This window comes from Propithecus coquereli, unplaced genomic scaffold, assembly GCF_000956105.1.
Source record: "Propithecus coquereli isolate 6110/MARCELLA unplaced genomic scaffold, Pcoq_1.0 Scaffold39, whole genome shotgun sequence".
In the NCBI taxonomy this organism is placed as follows: domain Eukaryota; kingdom Metazoa; phylum Chordata; class Mammalia; order Primates; family Indriidae; genus Propithecus; species Propithecus coquereli.
This window is the reverse complement of record NW_012149618.1, coordinates 2027058-2050280: the sequence shown is the minus strand read 5'-3', so window position 1 is coordinate 2050280 and position 23223 is coordinate 2027058. Positions and strand designations below refer to the sequence as shown.

General features: G+C 40.7%; 1 protein-coding gene across 1 annotated transcript in view; it reads right to left on the bottom strand.

Moving 5' to 3' along the window:
- Positions 1 to 6424: 6424 nt before the first annotated feature.
- RAB10 (RAB10, member RAS oncogene family) overlaps positions 6425 to 23223 on the bottom strand; it is a 98894-nt gene continuing 82095 nt past the window's right edge. Inside the window, exons 4-6 of the mRNA XM_012652514.1 lie at positions 14747 to 14836; positions 14007 to 14108; positions 6425 to 8916 (exon numbers count right to left, since the gene is read on the bottom strand). Of these exons, the coding sequence (XP_012507968.1) occupies positions 8833 to 8916; positions 14007 to 14108; positions 14747 to 14836 (276 nt within the window). The 3' untranslated portion in view covers positions 6425 to 8832. The remainder of the gene's footprint in view (positions 8917 to 14006; positions 14109 to 14746; positions 14837 to 23223) is intronic.

Below are 23223 nucleotides of genomic sequence, written 5' to 3'. Positions count from 1 at the left end.
GGGGAGCGGGGAGGGACGGGGCCCGGGCAGTGATGCGAGCGATGGCGAGCGGCTGTGGGTTCAGGGAGTGCTTCGCTCGCCCTGCCGCCGCTCTCCGCCTGCTGTGCGGCGGGGTTCCTGGCGGGCCGGCCGGGTGGGCGCCCGCGGCCGGGGTTGGGGACCGCAGGCTTACGGGAAGGCTCTCGTGGCACGCTGAGCGCAGTTCCCAGGAACGGGCACGAGGTGGCGCAGTGACCCTACATTTAATTTATAGTTTCTGCCCACGCCCCTCTGCCAACCTCGCAGGAGTCTTGGTTAATCCAGCAAGGGGGGACCACAGAATTGTAGCATGTTTCCGAGGGGAGTGAGTCTTGGAAGGCTTTCTAGCCCACCTCTTTAGAGACAAGGACGCTGAAATCCACAGGAGTCAACCAATTTGCCCAATATCCGGAAGTAGTCAGTAAGCGTAGATTGGGGTTTGAACTGTAAAGTTCTTTTAAACTTCTAATTGAAGTTGCCTTTAAATCAAAATACAAATGTGAATGTACGAAAGTGGGGGTGGGGAAAAGGAAGCCAGTGCATCCCCTGCTGAATGTTGCGGGGAGAAGGAACTGCAGGAACGCCACCGGTTCACTCCCCACGCGGCCTGAGCACCCGCTCCGCCGGCACAACGCCCTGAGACCTGCAAGGACACCAAGACTAGCCCGGGTCCTGCCCACCGCACACTTACAGTCTGTGAAGGAGATAAGCCACACCGAAGATAATTAACCACAAAGGAAGTTCGCAGTAAATGCCCAACGGAAATGTGCTCTGCTCGGTACGATGAAGGCAGAGGCCGCTGCCCCGCTCAGGAGTGGGCTCTTGTTTCAGTGTAGATTCTAATGGTGCTGAGCGTCTCCATTTCTTTGCTGCTTCTTTTTTTTTTTATAAGGAGTACATTGAATTACGGCTTCTGCATTTGGAGTAAGCTCCCGGGTGATCCCAATCCCAGTGATCTGAAGAAGACACTTTGAGTAGCCAGGATGTAGGCACCGGTCCATGAACTTGGCTGCACATGGGAATCACACAGGAAGATGAAAACAAAAAGCCACTATCACCCCAGAAATTCTGTCTTAACTGGGCTGAAGTGCAACCTTGCGGGTGGCATTTTTAAAAACACCTCCTAGCTGACTCTAATGTGCGGTCAAGTTTGCATGCCACTGACATACTGGTTATTTGTCACTCTCTTTGTCCTCCCAGTACCTAATTCCCCCAACTCAGAGTCAGAGGCAACATCCCAGTATTGAAGCTGAAGAGATCCTCCCTTTTGTTCACTTCCCTGGCACCTGGGGACATAGGCACATACTTTGGCCTTCACCAACCAGCGTAACTACCCCAGACTCTGAACCAGAAGCCACCAAAATGCAATATCCACCTCTGCAAGAGTTTTGGCACTGGTGGCAGCCACGCTGTTTTCAGAGGCAGCAGTGACAGGCCTTGAGGCATGATGTCCATGTTCATCAGCAGCGACTGTAAGGCTTTAGCAGACCAATTCTTCTAAGCCTAATTCTGAGCGCTGGTCTTGGTGCACAGCCTTTAAGATTGGTTCTGTGGTCCTGTAGATTGGGAGCAACCCAACATAATTGTAGACGCAATCACAGCCCTTTAGGGTTAAATTTATAATACAAATTTTAAAACCTACATAAAACAGATGTGTAGATTAATGAATTGTTATAAGAAACACCCTTGTAACCAATATCCATGCCAGAAGATAGGATTTTACCATCCTAGGAACCCTATGCTCTCTACCAGTCACGGCTCCTCACTCTCTGCTGGGAATATCCCTGTCCTGACTTTTAGGGTAATCATTCCTTCATTTTCCTTGTGGTGTATCACCTCCGTACTTTCCTAAACACACTATGAGGTTTTGCCTGCTTCTCTCTCTCTCTCGTTTGAAATTTAATTGTTGAAGAGGCTGGATCAATTGTCCTGTAAAGTTTACCAGTCCAGATTTTGTTGAATGATGAGGTTTAATGTGTTCCTCTGTCTTCAGATTTCCTACACATTGGCAGATGGATTTAGACTACAGACTTGCTCTTTTTTGGCATGGCCTCATCATAAGTAGTATTGTTCTTGGTCACAAGGTACATAAATATCTACTTTGTTGGTTCTCTCTGTGATGTTAGTAAACTAAATCCATCAATTCGTTAGAGATAGTAGTAAAATAAGATTCCAATTCCAATCGTTTCTTCTTTTCTTTGTTGGAATACCACTCTACAAACTTCATCTCATTTACTACGTACTCAGTGGTTTAATTTGTATAGGGAAGGCAAGATTAATTGTTGATTCCTTTATTTACCAGCAGGGGAGGGTTACAGTGAGAAGGGAGAGAGAGACGTTTCCTTGGTATCCTCCAACCAACAGTGATCAATTAGGGTTGTGTGTGTGTGTTTGGTATCATTAACAATTTGTGAATTTAAACATCTTTGATGGGTTCAAACTGTCCCATCTTTAGCCAGAGTGAGCATCAGCAAGTTGACTCCTAAGCCATATTGACACGTCCTTAGATTTGAGTTTGTTTCTGATGAAACAAGTTATTTCAGGTTCATCTTACACATTTCCCGCCACAAACTTGCAATCTGCCATTTCAAGAAGCCTTGGTTACTTTCAGTGGTAAAAGGGAATTTCTTTTCTCTTCATAGGATTTATTGTGGATCCCTCGTGTGCACTTGCTATTGGGGTGTGCAAATCCCTCCAGGTCCAGCCACTGCTCTCGCACTGGCTTGCAGAGCCTTTGAGTACCTGCTGGCTACTTGGAATTCCTAGATCCATCAGATGCCTGACTGCACACATGCCATTATGCAGCTCTTGTTTCTGTCAGAGGTTTGGCCCTATCTGCTTGTATTTGGGGGTTTGTGGGAGCACATTGTCACCTACTTTTGCTGTACATGTTCATAAGTTTTGCTATCCTAGTTGCTGGGTTTTTGTTGGTGGTGTTTTTGTTTGTTTTTTGAGACAAAGTCTCCCTCTGTCACCCAGGCTAGAGTGCCGTGGCATCAGCATAGCTCACAGCAAACTCCTGGGCTCAAGCGATCCTCCTGCCTCAGCCTCCTGAGTAGCTGGGACTATAGGCACATGCCACCATGTCAGGCTAACTTTTTCTTTTTAGTAGAGACAGGGTCTCGCTCTTGCTCAGGCTGGTCTTGAACTCCTGACCTCAAGTGATCCTCCTGCCTCGGCCTCCCAGAGTGCTGGGATTGCTGGGATTACAGGCATGAGCCACCGTGCCTGGCCTACTTTAGACTTCTAACTCATCCCAAGATGCTCCCCTGGAGGAAGTTCCACTCAGTGTCTTCACTTGTCACAATCTTCCAGTTACACAATTTACAATGTGAAACTTCAGAGGCTTTACTGGAACACTTCAGGCACTTCAAAAGAGGTACACATGAAATGGCCTCTCCTTTGAGTCCTGCCACTTTCAAATAACATCTACTCTGCTACCTGCACACCTTGTGTCTACAGCAAATGGATCTTTTTCATTTAACACTAAAAACCTACATTTCAAGCACTCACTAGAGAGCTTATCTTGAACTGACTACACTCTAGCTCCAGTCAAAAGACCAATGGAGACTATTTTAGAATTTAATGAAATGTCAATTACCCTTTAAGAAGCAATAAATTATGCCTACAAGTCAGATTCCCATAAAGCTATATAAACTTAAGACTTTATTACTTCAGCTCCCTGAACAAACGTCATCATTCATTTACTATTTACTCTTGTGTTTCACTGGTATTCGATAAATGATAGAGGCAAATAAGCAAATTTATGCATTTGATAACCCTGCATGGGAGACATTTTCACTTTGTGTTTCAATTGAAAAAAATTAGCTGGGTGTGGTGGCATACACCTCCCAGCTACTCAGGAGGCTGAGGCAGGAGGATCGGTTGAGCCCGGGAATTCAAGACTGCAGTGAGCTATGATCGCACCTCTGCACTCCAGCCTGGGCAACAAAGCTAGACTGTGTCTCAGAAAAAAATAAATAAATAAAAGAGACAGAGTCTCGCTATGTTGCTCAGGCTGAGCTCCAACTCCTGGGCTCAGGCGATCCTCCTGCCCCAGCCTCCTGAGTACCTGGGACTATAGGTGTGTGCCACCACACTCACCACACTCAATTACCCATTATTAATGGTAAAAATTCCTGACTTTTATGCTAGAGATTTTGCCTCCTTGCCAACTGTTATGCTGTTTAACTAGATGCAACAAGAGTACACGGCCTCCCTTTTTATCTTGGTGGTGGCAATCTGAGACCTAAACTCATCGTACCAGTAAAGTACTCTTTCATTTGCACCCTGCATGGTTCCTGATCTTATTTCAAGTCATACTGTACTAGTCATTTATTATAAACTCTCTCAAACCCAGCTGGCATAAACCGTATCCAACTGCCTTCTTTCCCCTTGCCTCTATTACTGTCATAGCCATTAGTAGAGTCTCAGAAAGCCAATTAAGAGATTTGTAAAAAGCCACTGCCTTATTTACTTTCAGCCCAAAGATGGTTTAGACTAGGATGAAACAATAAAATTAGCCAAGTGGTGAGGGTAATATAGATTTAAAACAAAAACAGTAATAAACCGAGTTAAGTACTTTTCAAACTATTGTTGCTAGTTCGGAGGTACCAAGGTCAGGCTAAATGGCTACATTAAGTACAAAAGACTGCACTCTAGCCTTCTAGCTTTCTGTTAGCTCTGGCACCTGTTTATTACCCCACAATCATTATGACCAAACCTCAGGACCTCCTCCCGAGTAACTGTGTTCCAGCAAAGTGAAAACACGAAAATTGGTGTCAGGCTTGGTTTCAAAACCTAACTCCAACACCAACTGGTTGTGCAACCTTAAATTACTTGAGACAGTTTCTCAATTTGTAAGATGGGCACTACTTCGTCAGGACACTGAAGACAGAGAACAGCACACAGCACCTAGCAGGCTCACAAGAAATACTTTCCGCTCACCATTCCCTTTCCCTTTCCCTCTGCCGTCATTTTAGCCAGGTCCTATTCAAACCTTGGTTAATACAACTTCCCACGTAACCTGCAGAACCCTTGTTCCTCCTCTTCCAACTCATCTAGACTTGTTTTCCTACAACACACTGCTCTCACCACTGGCAAGAGCTTACCATGACTCCCCCTGGACTTCTGCTTTCTCACAAAGCCAAACCTCTGTGGTCTCTTTCCGAGGACCTTCCCTCTGCCCTAGCTAAGGAATCTACACATCCAAGAATCAATTCATGTCCCTCCTCCCTTAAAAAGCCATCCCAACTAATCTTACCAACGGAACTTGCTCTTCCATTAATATTAATATAGCACTTAAAACGTGGATCACAACTATCTGGCTCTTCTATATGCTTAGCTGATTACTTTTGCCTTCTGAACTAGACCATAAATTTAAGAGCAGAGACCACATCCTATACCCCTATCTCTAAGGGAGAATTGTAGGCCCCACCCTAGACACACAGAAGTATGATGGGGCAGGGAGGGGATAGGACAGCATTAAAAGCACTCCAGTGATTCTTAAAAACTGTGCATACGAGAAAAGCTCTACATAGCATCCACCCAGCAGAGATAATCTTGCCAATGAGTATTTCTTTATTATTGACTAGCAAGGCCTTAATATAGGATCAAACATTTCTTTTGCCTATGCATAAAGCCAAAGCTGCCACTATGCTATGGTTCACAAAAACAGTAAATACTATACCTTTATTAAGTAACAGGACAGCCACTGCTGAAATAAGGCTTTGTCCTCCAGTATGGGGAGCCTAACTTGGTCCCCCTGGGGAAATCAGCCGACTTCAGTTGTAGTTGGCCTTTGGCACATGTAACTAGTGTTAGCTGAGGGTGACTAGGATTGTGGCATCTCCTATTTTGGCACCAGGATGATTCTGCTTTAGTGTCCTAGAGATAATTCTATTTTTTTTTTTTTTTTTTTTGAGACAGAGTCTCACTGCGTTGCCCGGGCTAGAGTGCCGTGGTGTCAGCCTAGCTCACAGCAACCTCAAACTCCTGGGCTCAAGCAATCCTCCTGCCTCAGCCTCCCGAGTAGCTAGGACTACAGGCATGCGCCACCATGCTCGGCTAATCTTTCTATTTTTAGTAGAGACAGGGTCTCGCTCTTGCTCAGGCTGGTTTTGAACTCCTGAGCTCAAACAATCCGCCCACCTCGGCCTCCCAGAGAGCTAGGATTACAGGCGTGAGCCACCGCGCCCGGCCGATAATTCTGTTTTTTATGTAGTTTCTTACCAAAGATAGTTCTTGAAACTGCCTTCCCAGTTTTCCATTGTTGAGAAAGTTATTTCCCTTCTATTTTTGCTACTCTTTAATATTTAGTTTGCTATTTTGCATTGTTTTCAGAAGTAATCCTCCAACTCCATAAATAAATGAAAACCAAACCACACAGTTGGAAATCAGGTTTTGTTTTTATATGAACAGAAGTAGACCATCTAGAAATATTTCAGTTTATTTAAATTGTTAAGTAGAATATGAAACCGAATTCGTAGCTAGTACCAGAGAATGGACTTAACTGTTTGGTGTTTAATGAGAACGGCTTCTACACAGGATCCCCAGAGACTTACAGAAAAGGGGCAAAGCCCTATATTAAGCAAATAAAACTCATGTTTCAAACAGATTATACAAAAATTGATTTATACTCCATTTCCCTTTTTTTGATATTTAGAAAGTGCAGATTTAACAAAAGGTAGCCATGTCCTTTCTATGTACAATGCCGATTATAATTATGCAAACAAAACTGTCAGTCTGTTACCCAAAAATCCCAGTGTTTAGCTCTCAAACCTTAAGTCATTAAATTGAATAAGAATTAAAAGAGGGTTAAAAATAAAAAAGCTAATGCCACATTCCAGGTAAAGGGAAGCAACAAATACATTAAAGTTAATCTAACAACAGTAGGTTTAATCTAAAACTTTTTGAAAAGCTTAACATCATCTCATTTTATTTTACTGGAAAATCAGGGATTATTTGGCAATGCTGCTTTTTACTAGTAGTAAACAATGATAAAGTCAAGTGAGGGAAAAACCTAAGAACAACCAGTGAGGCATATAAAATTGTTTTTAGAGCACTATCTGAAACTCATGGATTTTCATAGCAGATACGTCCCTATGTTGTTTATGTGAGCCAAGAGGTCATTAAAATGCTATTCACAACACAGAGAGACTTTTCAATGGAAGCTGCTGTCCTAAACTCAGCCTCTGCTAGAAATGAATCATGCTATTCACAATTATTTCAACAAAGGTATCATCTTAGGATGCTAGCAGCATAGCAAACTTAACTTACCCTATCCTAATGATAAGCAATGAAGCAAAACTAGAAAAATAAAGTGAAAAAAGGACAGGGTTAGAGAAAGCTAGAGATCTTATCTTTACATGAAACGCCTTTTGTTGTCCTTTTCCCAAATCCATGGTAATACGAGTTTTCCAAAAGGATGTGAAGATAGGACTTAAAATTAATAACATTCTAAAGTACTTCTAAATCTTAAGGTAAAGACGACTTAACACTGAAAAAGTGTTCTTCAGAGGCCAAATCTCAATACATTTGGCAAACATGTTAATAAAATTCACTCCTCCTTCCCAATTTTTTTTTTTAAAACCTTTACTGGGCTACCAAACTGCTAGAGGAGTTGCCAAAATGGAGACTACTCAAATTTAGGTTAAGAGATTTATTCTAGGAAGTGAATAGGCTATACACCTAATTAGAAAGACAAACCACAACACCCTCCAAACACTAGTGCATGCAAGTTAACTCTTCCATTTCATAAACTCAATGGGTAGACAGGAAGGGAACAGAGAGGAGAAGGGGAACATACAGGTAAAACAGCAAATGAAGGAATCCGGAACACAGGTTTTAGGGAGAGAGCAAATGAGGGGAAGACACGAATTAACTGACATTGGATAATAGGCAGTTTGAACTTATCTTTCAGTTTACTTAGCAAGTTAAATCAGTGCTTTATATTAAACTTGACAAACCTACTAGTTTGCCCCTTTCATTCTTAAATAACTCATACCATGAGGTGGTGCGGGAGGGCGAAGCAAATAAAGCAGCATGCAGGAAGAGGAGGAGCGAGGAAAACGTGGCCAAGGAGAAGAAATGGTGGCAGGAATAGTTTTAAATATCAAGGCCACTTAAAATGAGACTCAGCAAACCAAAGCTATCATTTCTGCATTACCCTTTGTCCTCAGTTAACTACTTTGAAAATTACAGCCAAGCAAACCACAAACATTTTAATGGTGTATGTTTGGATGATATGTCTCCTGCACATGCTTCCACCAAAACAAAAAAGGAAAACCAAAGAAGTTCCTTTCCACATAAGGCACAGGACAAAATTAATCCATTTACATATTCAAGGCGAAAATGAGTGTTTTCCTGGCTTTTCTTTTGCTATCACATGTCTATAGATTATAGGGACTCAAGCACATTATCCATGACAGAAAATTCCACTGTTGTACAAAATAAAATTGTTAATTCTAACTTTTATTCTTATACAATTTGCAGAATAGATTTGAAATGATTGCTATAGGTTTTAATGTTAATAAGAAGAACTGGACTATAATACAACTGAAGTGCAGTGGTGAGCTGAGCAAGTACATTTAGAAATGAAGTCACAGACATGATTTTTCTATACATTTTTTTGTTTGAAGAAAATTATGATAAAGTCAGCAAGCAATCACAGATGAAAGAACAAATAGGTGGACTGGATAGTTAAGATGAGGAACAAAAATATCTGTTTAGAGTTAAAAATGGACAGAGTGGTTTATTTTGCAGCAAGAAGAGAAAACGGGGTGGTGGATGGCAACTGATGGAACAGGAGAACGCTCAGCAGCATTTGCTCTTCCAGCCTGTCACGCCTCCTCCACTGCTGATATCTACATTTTCACTGTTGGGCTCTTTTACAGGGGTCTGGAACAAACACACAAGGAAAGTAACCCATGAAAAAACATCGCCGTGGAAAAATCAAGATTCAATAGAAATATTCTCATAAATGTCAATTTATGCAACAAAATGCAATTACAGTCACATGAGATAGTTTTCCCCACATGCAAAGTAAAGATTTAGAAGCTCTGTTTTTGATCTTTACTTTGCTTGCTTCCTCCTAGCTGTGAAATGTTGTAGACATTTCCTGGCATCCCTTTGTAAAGCTTCTGCAATCTTCTTTGTCCTAACTCTTTTGAATGGATTTTGTTATCTCCTAGCTCTGACCTCTGAGTCCGTTTAGCACAAGGCATTACCAAGCAAGTTATATAAAACCAATGTTGTGTATGTCTAACTTTATAGAAGTGAAGAGGTTTTAACATTGTACCATAGTTTTTTGTTTTGGTTTGGTTTTTTTCAGACAGGGTCTTGCTCTGTCACCTGGGCTAGAATACAGCGGTGTCACCACAGCTCACTGCATGCAACCTCGAACTTCTGGGCTCAAGAGATCCTTCTGCCTCAGCTTCCAGAGTACATGGGACTACAGGCATGCGCCACCATGCCTGGCTAATCTTTCAATTTTTTGTAGAGACAGCATCTCACTCTTGCTCAGGCTGGTCTTGAACTTCTGGCCCTCAAGCAATCCTATTGCCTTGGCCTCCCAAAGTGCTCAGATTATAGGTGTGAGCCATTGCACCTGACCAAATTGTACCACGGTTTTAAAAAGGCAATCTCAACTATGATTAAGCGAAAAAGAGTGGGGTAAAATGCAAAGTTACATAATTTATGTTGAAAATGGATACAGAAAAAACCCAAAGAATACACAAGAAAATGTTAAATTACAGTAGCAACCATTAAGTGACAGGTTTATGGGTGATTTCATTTTCTTCTTTGTATAATATAATCCTGTATTTTCCCAACACTGAATGTTACTATTAAAATCAGAAGAATACACTATTTTAAACAGCAAGCCCCATACTTTATACATGAAAAAAGCTTTTAAAGTGGCAAGTTACATACAGAAAAGTACACAATCTTAAGTGTAAGCCTGACGTATTTTTTTGTATATGCTGTGAAAACGTCAGATCAAGATACGGAACACAATTCCCTCAAGAAGGCTTCCTCGTGCCCCTTTCCAGGCAGCACTACTCTTAAAGTTAACCAATGTTCTCCTTTGTATCATCAGAGTTTTTTTTCTATTCTTAACCTTCACATACATGGCACCATAGTTTAATGTATTCTTTTGCATCTGACTTCTTTATCCAGTATCAGTCTGTGAGATTTATCCACGCTGTTGTATGTAACAGGAATTCATCATGAATGGAATTTTAAAAGCTAGGATGTACCTGAGAACTTACTCTCTTTCGGAAACAATATAAAGTTGAGGTCCTGGGTGGTCCAAGGTGAAAAAATTAAAATATTTTAAAAACTCAAGTAGCCTACTTACCTCACACTAGGTGAAATTTCTACCTGCCCTTAGAACTTACCTGCCTACTCTCCCTGCCTGATGGGATTCTTCTCCTCCCTGTATGTGAAAGTGCCAAGTTATGCATCAAAAAGACCTTTGTAGGGTTCCCCCGTATAAGTGATTTTGCTCCTAATACAAATCTTTGAGAAAAATGAAGAGAAAAGAGGAAGCCTAGCACCTAGCAAGAAAATAATATAGTTGCACAGGAAATACTCTTTCTCTAGGAACTTCCAGGTATGTATTAGTTTTAAGACATATGAGTGCTAGTGACATTTATTTACTTAGCATCCCACTCACACAGCCCATCTTTTTAGAATTTAACTTGGATCCTTGAAATAGAGTCTTTTAAAAGGGAGGAGGGGAGGAATCTCTTGCAGGGCAAAACATTTTAGAGCCAAAGTATTAATTAAGTTTATTAAACAGAACTTTAAGTTGGCTCCTATCTAAAAATAAGAAAAGGTCACGTCGGGCACGGTGGCTCACGCCTGTAATCTTAGCATTCTGGGAGGCCGAGGCGGGCGGATTGTTTGAGCTCAGGAGTTCGAGACCAGCCTGAGCAAGAGCAAGATCCTGTCTCTACTAAAAATAGAAAGAAATATCGGACAACTAAAAATATATAGAAAAAATTAGCCGGGCATGGTGGCGCATGCCTGTAATCCCAGCTACTTGGGAGGCTGAGGCAGTAGGATCGCTTGAGCCCAGAAGTTTGAGGTTGCCGTGAGCTAGGCTAACGCCACGGCACTCTAGCCCTTGCAACAGAGAGAGTCCCTGTCTCCAGAAAAAAAAAAAAGAAAAGCTCAATAACCAAATAGGAAAACTTTGCAAAGGAATAAACAAAAGTTTATAGAAAAGGAAATGCAAAGTGATTCTTAAGTAATCATTTTTTCATTCATACACAGGGTCTCCCTATGTTGCCAAGGGTGGTCTTGAACTCCTGGGTTCAAGTAATTCTTCTAAATCAGCCTCCCAAACAGGTGGGACTACAGGCACACACCTCTGCACCCAGCTCTAAACATATTTTTTAAAATGCTCAGCCTTAATTTAAGAGTTACAAATTAAATCTACATTTTTTAACCTGTCAGACTGGGAAAGATCTGAGTCTTGTAAATCCACTGTGCTGGCCAGGGTACGAATAAACAGACATCTCATACGCTGCTAGTGGAGGTATAAACTGGTACAACCACACGACAGAATTTGGCGGCATGTATCTTCACTGGAAATATACATATATGTTCCTTGGCCACTTCTGGGAATTTGTCCTTCAAATATGTTTACACATGCAAAATTATTTAAATGTAAGATTATGGTCGGGCATGGTGTCTCACACCTGTAATCCCAATGCTTTGGGAGGCCAAAGGTGGGAGGAGCTCTTGAGGCCAGGAGTTCAAGACCAGTCTGGCAACAGAGCAAGACGCTGTCTCTACAAAAAAATAAAAAAATTATCCAGGAGTGGTAGCGTGCGCCTGTAGTCCTAGCTTCTCAGGAAGCTGAGGCAGGAGGATCCTTTGAGCCCAGGGTTTGAAGTTACAGTGAGCTACGATCACAACACTGTACTCCAGCCTGGGTGACCTAGCAAGATCCTGTTTCTTAAAAAAAAAAAAAAAAATGCACTACAAACACAGTTTATGAGCACATGAAGTTGAAAATAATTTAAATGTTCCTCACTGGAAGACTTGTCTAATTATGATATAACCCTTCAAAGGAGTAGCATGCAATTTACTTAAAACATATACTATTTCACTTATAGTAAGTGAAAAAAGGTGACACAATCTATTTAAAAAGGGAGTGGGAGGGAATAAGAATATATATTAATATTTACTCATAGCAATAACTAGGAAATGAATTACACTGGTTACCTGTGGGGGAGGACGAGGAACTGGCAACAGAGGGCATTAGGGGAACAGGGTGGGAGACTTCTCTGTACTTTTTTCTCTTTTTATTTTAAATGTTTGAACCATCAGAATAACTTACCTATCCAAATATTAAAATGTATTAAATTGCTTTAATTCTAAAGTTAATTCTAATGTACAGCAAGTTTATGTTTGATGTTTTAACTTATTACTTCACCACATCAAAGAGAGTGTATGTTCATGAAAAAAATGCTACCTCATATTTGGGCCTCTTTACATGGGGAAGACTCTAGACTGAGATCTTTATTTATTGGTATATTCATACTGTTTTTTTTTTTGAGACGGAGTCTCGCTCTGTCACCTGGGCTAGAGTGCCGTGGCATCAGCCTTGCTCACAGCAACTCCAGGGCTCAAGCGATCCTCCTGCCTCAGCCTCCCGAGTAGCTGGGATTACAGCTGTGTGCCACCACACCCAGCTAATTTTTCTATTTTTAGTAGAGACGGGGTCTGGCTCTTGCTCAGGCTGGTCTCGAGCTCCTGAGCTCAAGCTATCTTCCCGCCTCGGCCTCCGAGAGTGCTAGCATTACAGGGGTAGGCCACTGTGCCTGGCCTGTGTATTAATACCTCAAACCTTTAATATGACAGTAAGGAAGTTCTACGTCACTGGAGCACAAATTATATAATGACTTATATAGTACTATTCAAAAAGAATGCCAAGACTGGTGAGAAGATCAAAGGACACAGCATAGACAGAAAGTAAGCAGAAACCATGGGGAAGACCAAAAAGCCCAGGAAGAGAAGGAATACAGAGATAAGGGTGTTTCAGTAAGTTTTGTGAAGACTCCTGTCAGTCATATCCTGGGTCGTTACCTGGACTGTGAGTACTGGAATAATGTTTCATCACCAGCACGTACAGAATCTATACATGCCTTTTATTTGCCTTAGAAGTAAGTGACTATCTGGCACAACAGTGATTCTGTAGCAGTAACTACATAATATAATAGATGTACTTTTTTCTCCCCCCGCCAACAAACTGGGCCTTGCCCTGTATCCCAAGCTGGAGTGCAGTGGCATGATCATAGCTCACTGCAGCCACAAACTCCTGGGCTCAAAGTGATCCTCCCGCCTCAGCCTCCCAAGTAGCTAGGACTATAGGCATGAACCACCATGTCCAGCTAATTTTTAATTTTTTGTAGAGGTGAGGTCTCACTCACTATGTTGTCCAGGCTGGTCTTAAACTCCTGGCCTCAAGCAATCCTCCCATCTTTGGCCTCCCCCAAAGTGCTAGGATTATAGTTGTGAGTCACTCTGCCTAGCCTAGATTCACTTCTTAAACTTTTTAAAATTATCTATGAGAATGCAATGGACCCAATAAAAGAAATGAGTGCAGTTAGAAATAAAGGGGAGATTTAAAAAAAAAAAAAAAAAGTAAAGAAAGAAAAGAGTCCAAGATAAAAAAAAAAGCTGGAGCAAGATAAAAAGTTGAAATAAAGAGTACAGAATTGGGGACTACACAGTTTGACTGTGGGAGCTCAGGATCCTGTTACCACTGACTAGATCCTTCAGATTTCCAGATGGCGTTGTTCTGTTCCCCTCAGTCCTTACTTCACTTTGGAAGACTAGACATTGGTAATGGGTAATCTTCTAGGAACAAGTTCCCAAACTCAAATTTTGTATATAAATTCAGTAGTTTAGAAGAGATGAAATATTCAACTGAGATAACTCAGGTACCTCAGTAGGAAGTAAAAATAGGAACTTACCTTTCGAAGGATATCTTCAGCTAATGTGAGGAACGCCTTTTCGATGTTTATATTTGCTTTTGCACTAGTCTCAAAAAACCTAATACCATGCTCCCTTGCAATCTAAAACAGAAGCAAAATATCATCATAAAATGATCAAGTATGGGGCCAACTGAATGATTAATCAGATTTTGGAGGCAGTGATCCCAACTAGAATATATAAAACAAATTATTTAAATAAGTCAAGCTCTTTAAAAAAAAAAAAAAAAACAAACAAAAGAAAAGTAATCAAAATAATCCTCTCTTTACCCCAAGAGTTTATTTCAGATATTCTAAATCAGATATTTCACTCTGGGGACAAACTTAAGAGAAGCTCAATGTGACTTATCAGGGTCTAATTTCTGCTCATCACAGGCTTCTGAATCACAGTAATTGATACATACACAGGAATCATACTAATTGATACATTCTTTAAAATTCTAAGCTAAAAAACTGACAATCACTAATTTATATTTCACCTCTTTGTAGGTTTAAATAAGGCTAAAAATAAAAATAAGGTCACAGATTTGATTCTCATATAAATGTTGGATATGTACTAAAAAAAATTCACTCAAATGATAAACTATTGTTTCCAACAAGCATTTAAAAAATTATATGACTAGCTCACAGTGTACTCCATAACCACTACTGTAAAAATAATCAGAAGCAACATTATCTTTACAAAGAAAGGGCAGCATACACTTTCATTCAGAAATTTTTACCTGTTCTCCTTTTCCTTTGGGTACAACTCTTTTATCATCCATATCACACTTGTTTCCTAGTAACATTCTTTCCACATCTTCATTGGCATGCTAAAATGGAAGAAAATTTTACTTTTACTCACTTCCATGAATTATGGCTTAACATTTTTTTTTTTTTTTTTGAGACAGGGTTTTGCTCTGTTGCCCAGACTGGAATGCAGTAGCACAATCACAGCTCACTGCAGCTTCAAACTCCTGGGCTCAAGTGATCCCCCCACCTCAGCCTCCCGAGTGGCTGGAACTATAGGCATGTGCCACCACACCCGGCTAATTTTTCTATTTTTTTTCTTTTTAGTGATAGGTTCTTGCTGTGTTGTCCAGGCTGGTCTCAAACTCCTGGGCTAAAAGTAATCTCCTACCCCAGCTTCCCAAAGTGCTGAGATTATGGACGTGAGCCACCAGGCCTGGCCTTACTATTCTTTAAAAATGAATTATTCTCAATTTAGAGTGACATTTTGATAGTATGAACATTTTAAAGTAGTCACCCTAAAACCAGCCAATGCTAAAAGCCTTTATAAATTCTTCAATTACCTAGAAAAGAGACACAATTCCTAAGATATACCCATGTCAAATATTATTTCCCCATGGAGGCAGCTGTCTACTTTCTATGTGTGTTCTTACCAAAAGGGAAGATACAGTCAAAAGATGTGACACTGGAATCCCTTAGGCATAATCTAAATCCAAGCTGGATGGCGATTTCAGATTTATAATGTGTACTACCCTTCAGAAGACTTCATTTAAAAATTTAGAGCCCTTAAAATCTTAAATAGCTACACTGCTATAGCACAAGGAGATCTATGCATTGGAATCAGTTAAAAACAAATGGTCCCACTAAAATCCCAATGACAATCTTTGCAAAAATCGAAAGATCCATCCTCAAATTCACATGGAATCTAAAGGTATCCTGAATAGCCCAAAAATCTTGAAAAAAAAAAAAAAAAAGTACAAAGTTGGGGGATTCACACTAATTTCAGAACTTCCTGCAAAACAAAATACTATGGTACTGGCATAAAGATCGACGTACGAACTTATGGAATAGAACAGAGAACTGAGAAATTATACACACACACACACACACACACACACACACTCTCTCTCTCAAATGATTTTCGACAAGGGTGCCAAAATCAGTCAATGAGGAAAGGCACTGGGAAAATCAGACATACACATGAAAAGAATGAAGTTGGAACCTTATTTTACACCATATACAAAAATTAAGTCAAAATGGACCAAAGACCTAAACCTAAGAAGACCTAAAGCTATAAAACTCTTAGAAGAAAATGGGAAAAGCTTCAGGACATTGGATTTAGCAATAATTTCTTGGATATGGTATCAAAAGCATAGATAATAAAATAAAAAGTAGATAAATTATACTTCATCAAAATAAAAAACTAATGTGCAACAAAGGGCACTATCAAGAGAGTGAAAAAAGAACATACTTGCAAATCATATGTAGAAGGGATTAAGATCCAGAATATATAAAGAACTCCTAAAACTCAACCAAAAAAAAAAAATTAAAAAATGAGCAAAGAACTTGAACATTTTGCCAAAGAAGTCACACCAACAAACAACAAGTACACAAAAAGATGCTCGATATCACTAATCCTCGGGGAAATGCCAATCAAAACCACAATGAAATACCACTTCATACCCATTAGTATGGCTATTAATAAAAAAGGAAAAAGGAAAAGAAACACAGAAACAAAATCAGTACCAGCAGGAATGTGGAGAAATTGAAATCTGTGTGTACTGCTGGTGGGCACGTAAACTGATGCAACCACTGTGGAAAAGTTTAGTGGTTCCTCAAAAAGTTTGAGCAGGATTACCATATGATCTAGCAATTCTACTTCTGGAATACATACTCTAAAGAATTTAAAGCAGGGACTTACTCAAACAGACACTCGTCTACCAATATTCACAGCAACATTATTCACAATAGCAAAAGAGTGAAAACAACCCAAGTGTCCAGTGACGGACGAATGGATAAACAAAATGGGGTATACACACATAATGGAATATTATTCAGCCTTCAAAAGGAGGGAATTCTGACCCATGCTACAACATAGATGAACCCTGAAGACTTTATACTAAATGAAATCAGTCACAAAAGAACAAATACTGTAAATAAGATTCCACTTATGTATCTGGAATAGGCAAATTCATAGAGACAGAAAATGAATGGTGGTGGATGCCAGGGCTGGGAACGTGGAAATAGGAAGCTATTGTTTAATGGATACATAGTTTCAGCTGAAGAAGATGAAAAAGTTCTAGAGAAGGATGGTGGTAACTGTTGCACAACAGCAGAATGTACTGAATGCCACTGGTTAAAATGATAAATTTTATGTTATCTATATTTTACCACAATAAAAAAAATATTCAACAAAATGCCAAATAAGTGCAGTTAAGTTACTCCATTTCCTATAGCTATAAGAAAGCAGATCTACGAAAGTTATTAAATGTGCTCATGACTGAACACAGTATCAGCTGACCCTTGAACAACATGGGGGGGGGGCCAAGGGGCACCATGTATAACTTTTGACTCCCCAAACCTTAACTAATCCGATAACATAAACAGTCTAGTAACACATATTTTGTATGTTGCATGTATTATATACTATATGCTTATAATAAAGTAAGCTAGAGAAAAGAAAATGTTATTTTAAAAATCATAAGAGAAAATATGTTTACTATTCATTAAGTGGAAATGGATCATGTTATAGGTCTTCATCATCATTGCCTTCACGTTGAGAGGAGGGGTTGGTCTTGCTGTCTCAGGGGTGGCAGAGGTAGAGGAGGTGAAAGGGGAGGCAGAAGAGGCAGGCATGCTTTATGTAAATTTACACAGATACGTCATAATTCCTGTCTTTCTTGCTTTTCCATCTTTCTTCTTCTTTTTTTTTTTTTTTAAAGAGACAGGGTCTCACTCTGCTGCCCAGGCTTTAGTGCAATCATAGCTCACTGTAACCTTGAACTTCAGGGCGTTCAAGCGATCCTCCCACCTCAGTCTCCCCGCGTACCACCACACCCGGCTAAATTTTTTAATTTTTTGTTGAGATGGGGTCTCATTATGTTGCCCAGTCTGGTCTCAAACTCCTGGGCTCAAGCAATTCTCCTGCCTTGGCCTCCCAAGGTGTTGGGGTTGCAGGTGTGAACTACTGCACCCAGCCACTGCTTTTTTCCCTCTAAATATGTTTCTATACAGTACCACTCCTTCTGTCACCATTTGCTTTAGTCTCAGTGCCTGTATCACAGAAGAGTCCATGTTTTAAAGAAGTCGAGAGCAGTCTTGAATAATCAGAACACTTCTGCTAGATTGTCTAATGTCAACATGTATTCTGGTACTGCTGCTTCTTCAATGTCTGGTACTGGTTTGCAAGCACTCATCTCCATCAAGTCGTCTTCCGTTAATTCTTCTGGTGTGCTATTAGCCTTGCCATATTCACAATCTCTTTCATAATTTCCTTGACTTGCTCTGCCTTAAATCCTGTGAAGTCATGTACAACATCTGGACACAAATTTTCTCTGGCAGGAACTTACTGTTTTGAGATTGATGGATTTCATGGTTTTTTCTATAACAATGATGGCATCTTCGGTGGTGTAATCCTTCCAGGCTTTCATGATGTTCACTCTGTTAGGGTTCTCTTCCATAGCATTGACAATCCTCCACAGATTACTGTGTTTTAATGAGCCTCAAAGGTCCTCATGACTCCCTGGATCTAAAGGCTGAATTAGGGACGTTGTGTTTGGGGGCAAGTAGACAACTTTGATGCCTTCAGTGTTGAACTCATGGGGTTCTGGGTGGCCAGGAGCATTGTTCAACATCAAAAGAACATTAAAAGGCAGCTGGTTACTAGCAAGGTACTTCTGGACTTCAGGGACAAAGCACTGGTGGAACCAACACAGAAATCGGTTCTTGTTGTCCAGGTCTCCTTGCTTAACAACAAAAGACTGGCAGCTGGCATTTATCTCTTCCCTTCAAAAGGGCAGTCCTAACCATAAATCCAACTGCATTTGCACAAAACAGTAGAGTTAACCTACGCCCCCCCCCCCCCGCCTTAAACTCTGGTGCTTGCCTCCTCTTCCTTACTAATAAATGTCCTTTGCGGCACTTCTTCCCCCCAGAATAGGACACTATCATCTACATTAAAAATCTGCTCAGACAAGGCCAGGCACAATGGCTCAAGCCTGTACTTCTAGCACTTTGGGAGGCCAAGGAGGGAGGATTGCTTGAGGTCAGGAGTCCAAGACCACCCTGAGCAAAAGCGAGACCCCGTCTCTACAAAAAATAGAAAAATTAGCCAGGCGTGGTAGCACACACTTGTAGTCCCAGCTATTCGCACAACTGGGGCAGGAGGATTGTTCCAGCCAAGGAGTTTGAGGTCTCAGTGAGCTATGTTGATGCCACTGCACTCTAGCCAGAGTGAGAGAGCGATATCCATTCAGACAGCTATCTTTTTTCCTCAATGATTTTCTTAATGGCACCTGAGAACTCATCTGCTGCCTCTTGGTTGGCAGATGCTACTTCTGTTATCTTGACATTTTTAAGGCCAAACCTCTAAAATTATCAAACCACTCTTTAAAAATTTTAAAAAATTTTTACTTCTTTGCCTTTTCCACATTTCTGACAAACCATCCTTTGCTGGCATTAAATCCTCCAGCTTTAGCTCATTCACCTTCCCTTTGCTTTAGTTGTCATATAATGACTTTGCTTTTTCTCAAATATTAGAGTCTATAGGTATGCCTTTCCTTTAGCAAACCTGTACCCTGCCGGGAACGTGGCCAATGTTCCCTGCAAAAAAATGGGTCCGTTGGTAGAGTTGCAAGGGATAAGAAAATAGAGAAAAATAGAAAATAAAAGAAATAAAAGAATACACAGAGACAAAGATATAGTTTTATAAGTTTATAAAGATTATAGGCAAAGTGGGATCTCAGGGGGCCTAGACCTTCTCCATGGGTCTCAAAAAGCCCCGAATGAGGTCTTACATGGTAACTTATAGGGAATAGTGAATAATTGCCAGGGGTAACAGATTTACATAACAGCAGGTAGTTCCTCTCAGGTTAACAGATTTTCAAAAGGCTTCTACAGATTCTTTAACTAATTCTATCTACGTGAGCAAATGGCAATGAAATCTTTCAAAGGTTAACTTCTAAGTTCTAAGGTAAGTTTATCACTTAACAGAGGGGTTAAACAGAGATACGTTGGCTCCATATTTATTAGGTTATTGTGAATGGAGACAGGTAGTCTAGAGTGTTAAAACAAGAGCTTTGCTTTTAGCCATTCGGGAAGCTGTCTGTTCTGGGGGGCACTCTATTGTCAGCTCTCAGCCTGTAGTTTTTAACAGATTCACTTTGCTTTACAAAGCAAATCCAAACCTTTAGGTCTGATAAACGCGGCGCCTTGTGGGATACAGACACTACTGTCTTTCAGAGACGCCCTTCCGAGTGTAACAGCATTTGAAATGCAAACCAACATGTTCACATATTCCTTCAGGGCAAAGCTCTGCAAAACTCCTAAGACAAATCCTGTCTGCAAACACGTTTTTATATTAATTCGTGGAGCAACAGTACCCATATATAATGAAAGCTGCATTTTCAACAAAAGATAGAATAGTATTTTACAAAAAATGCAAGGTTTTCACACCTGCTGATGTACCTACAGCGATGGCTTCCCAAATTTTCTTTCATTTTTTTGAAATGGTCCTTGTGTTGGATTCATTTACCTTGAAATAATGGGCAACTGCAGCTGCAGACCTCAATCTATGGTACATCTCAACTTTTTCTTGTCATGTCATTACTTTTCTCTGCTTCTTGGGAGCACTTCCAGCACCACTAATGGCACTTCATATGGGTCCCACCGTTAATACAAGGATTATGGTATTGCACTAAACATGATGAGTACTCATTTTTTACCACAATAAGCAATTTACTGGAGAGATGAACTGCTCATGTATCACAAGGCATCTTAAGTGGGTACTCATAACACTTGAGCTCACTGCAATAGCAACAGGAGGTAGCTACAAAATTACCACAGTAGTATACTGTTTTTCTTTATTTTTGAGACAGTTTGGCTCTATTGCCCTGGGTAGAGTGCAGTGGTGTCACTATAGCTCACTGCAACCTCAAACTCCTGGGCTCAAGTGATCCTCCTGCCTCAGCCTCCCAAGTAGTTGGGACTACAGGCCACCACGCCCAGTTAATTTTCCCTTTTTTTCTTTTTTGTAGAGATGGGTTCTCGCCACATTGCTCAGGCTGGTGATGACTGTTTTAATCATAAGAGGGTGGTGAATTTTGTGACATTTTTTCTGTGTCTACTGAGATGATCATATAGTTTTTGTCCTTTTTAAATATGGTGTATTACATTGACTGATTTTGTATGCTGAATACTCTCACATTCCTGGGATATATTCTTCCTGATCATGTTATGTAATCCTTTTAAAAATACTGCTGAATCGATCCAGCTTCTTTTCATTTAAAGTTTAATTTCTAAATCAAAGAGAAAATTTGGCAAAGCCAACCTCTTATATGGCAGAGAAACAGGATTTTCTGGGTTTTCTGAGACAGAGTCTCACTATGTTGCCCAGGCTGGAGTCCAGTGGCTATTCACAGGCAAGATCATAGCGCACTGCTGGCCTTGAACCCCTGGGCTCAAGTGATCTTCCCACCTCAGCCTCCTGAGTAGCTAGGACTACAGGGACTTTCTTTTTTAATAACTGGATTTTATGTATCTTAGTTTATGCTGAGAAACAAAAAGCTATCTAGTCTACCATGTCAAGTATATAATGTGTGGTACATTAAAAACACATATTTGGTCTTTGTCCCCAGTTCCTGGCACTGAGCTCCTAATTTCCCCAGTGATAGGAGTGTCTTTAGTTATTCATAATGAGCCCTTTTCTACCAAAACTGAATTTATGCTAATGAGGTGACTGATGGCAGGGCCCCTATCTAGTTCCACAATGGGGGTTGGTCCCCAAAGGAACCAACCATGTGATTAGAAGGCTGGAAATTTTAGCCCCACTCCCTGACTTCCCAGAAGGGGAAGGGGACTAGAGATTAAGCTCAATCACCAGAAATCAATGATCTAATTAATCATGCCTGAGTAATGAAACTTCAATTAAAACTCTGAAACAGTGAGGCTAGGGAAACTTCCATGTAGGTGAACACATCAAGGTGCTGTGGGGTGGTGGGGGGCGATGCATCCAGAGAGGACATGGAAGCCCTGCAACCCCACCTCACCAATGCCCATACCTTGCATATACATCCCTTTAATTGTCTGTTCCTGAGTTGTATCCTTTATAATAAAACTGTAATCACAAGTATAGCACTTTCTGAGTTCTATGAGTCACTCTTGCAAATTATCAAACATGAAGTGGGGTTGTGGGAACCCCAAATTTGTAGCCAACTTGGGTAGAAGTGTGGGTATCCTGAGGAGCCAAGACTTGTGAATAGTGCCTGACACTAACCTCTGGGTGTTTAGTGTCAGAATAGGATTTAACTGTAGGACATCAACTGATGCTGTAGAACCAGAGAAACGGTTGTTGTTGGAAAGGAACTGCAAATAAACTGCTCTAAATAAGCTGCTGTTATTATACAGAATTTTTTTTTTTTTTTTTTTTTTTTTTAAAGAGACAGGGTCTCACTCTGCTGCCCAGGCTTTAGTGCAATCATAGCTCACTGTAACCTTGAACTTCAGGGCGTTCAAGCGATCCTCCCACCTCAGTCTCCCCGCGTACCACCACACCCGGCTAAATTTTTTAATTTTTTGTTGAGATGGGGTCTCATTATGTTGCCCAGTCTGGTCTCAAACTCCTGGGCTCAAGCAATTCTCCTGCCTTGGCCTCCCAAGGTGTTGGGGTTGCAGGTGTGAACTACTGCACCCAGCCACTGCTTTTTTCCCTCTAAATATGTTTCTATACAGTACCACTCCTTCTGTCACCATTTGCTTTAGTCTCAGTGCCTGTATCACAGAAGAGTCCATGTTTTAAAGAAGTCGAGAGCAGTCTTGAATAATCAGAACACTTCTGCTAGATTGTCTAATGTCAACATGTATTCTGGTACTGCTGCTTCTTCAATGTCTGGTACTGGTTTGCAAGCACTCATCTCCATCAAGTCGTCTTCCGTTAATTCTTCTGGTGTGCTATTAGCCTTGCCATATTCACAATCTCTTTCATAATTTCCTTGACTTGCTCTGCCTTAAATCCTGTGAAGTCATGTACAACATCTGGACACAAATTTTCTCTGGCAGGAACTTACTGTTTTGAGATTGATGGATTTCATGGTTTTTTCTATAACAATGATGGCATCTTCGGTGGTGTAATCCTTCCAGGCTTTCATGATGTTCACTCTGTTAGGGTTCTCTTCCATAGCATTGACAATCCTCCACAGATTACTGTGTTTTAATGAGCCTCAAAGGTCCTCATGACTCCCTGGATCTAGAGGCT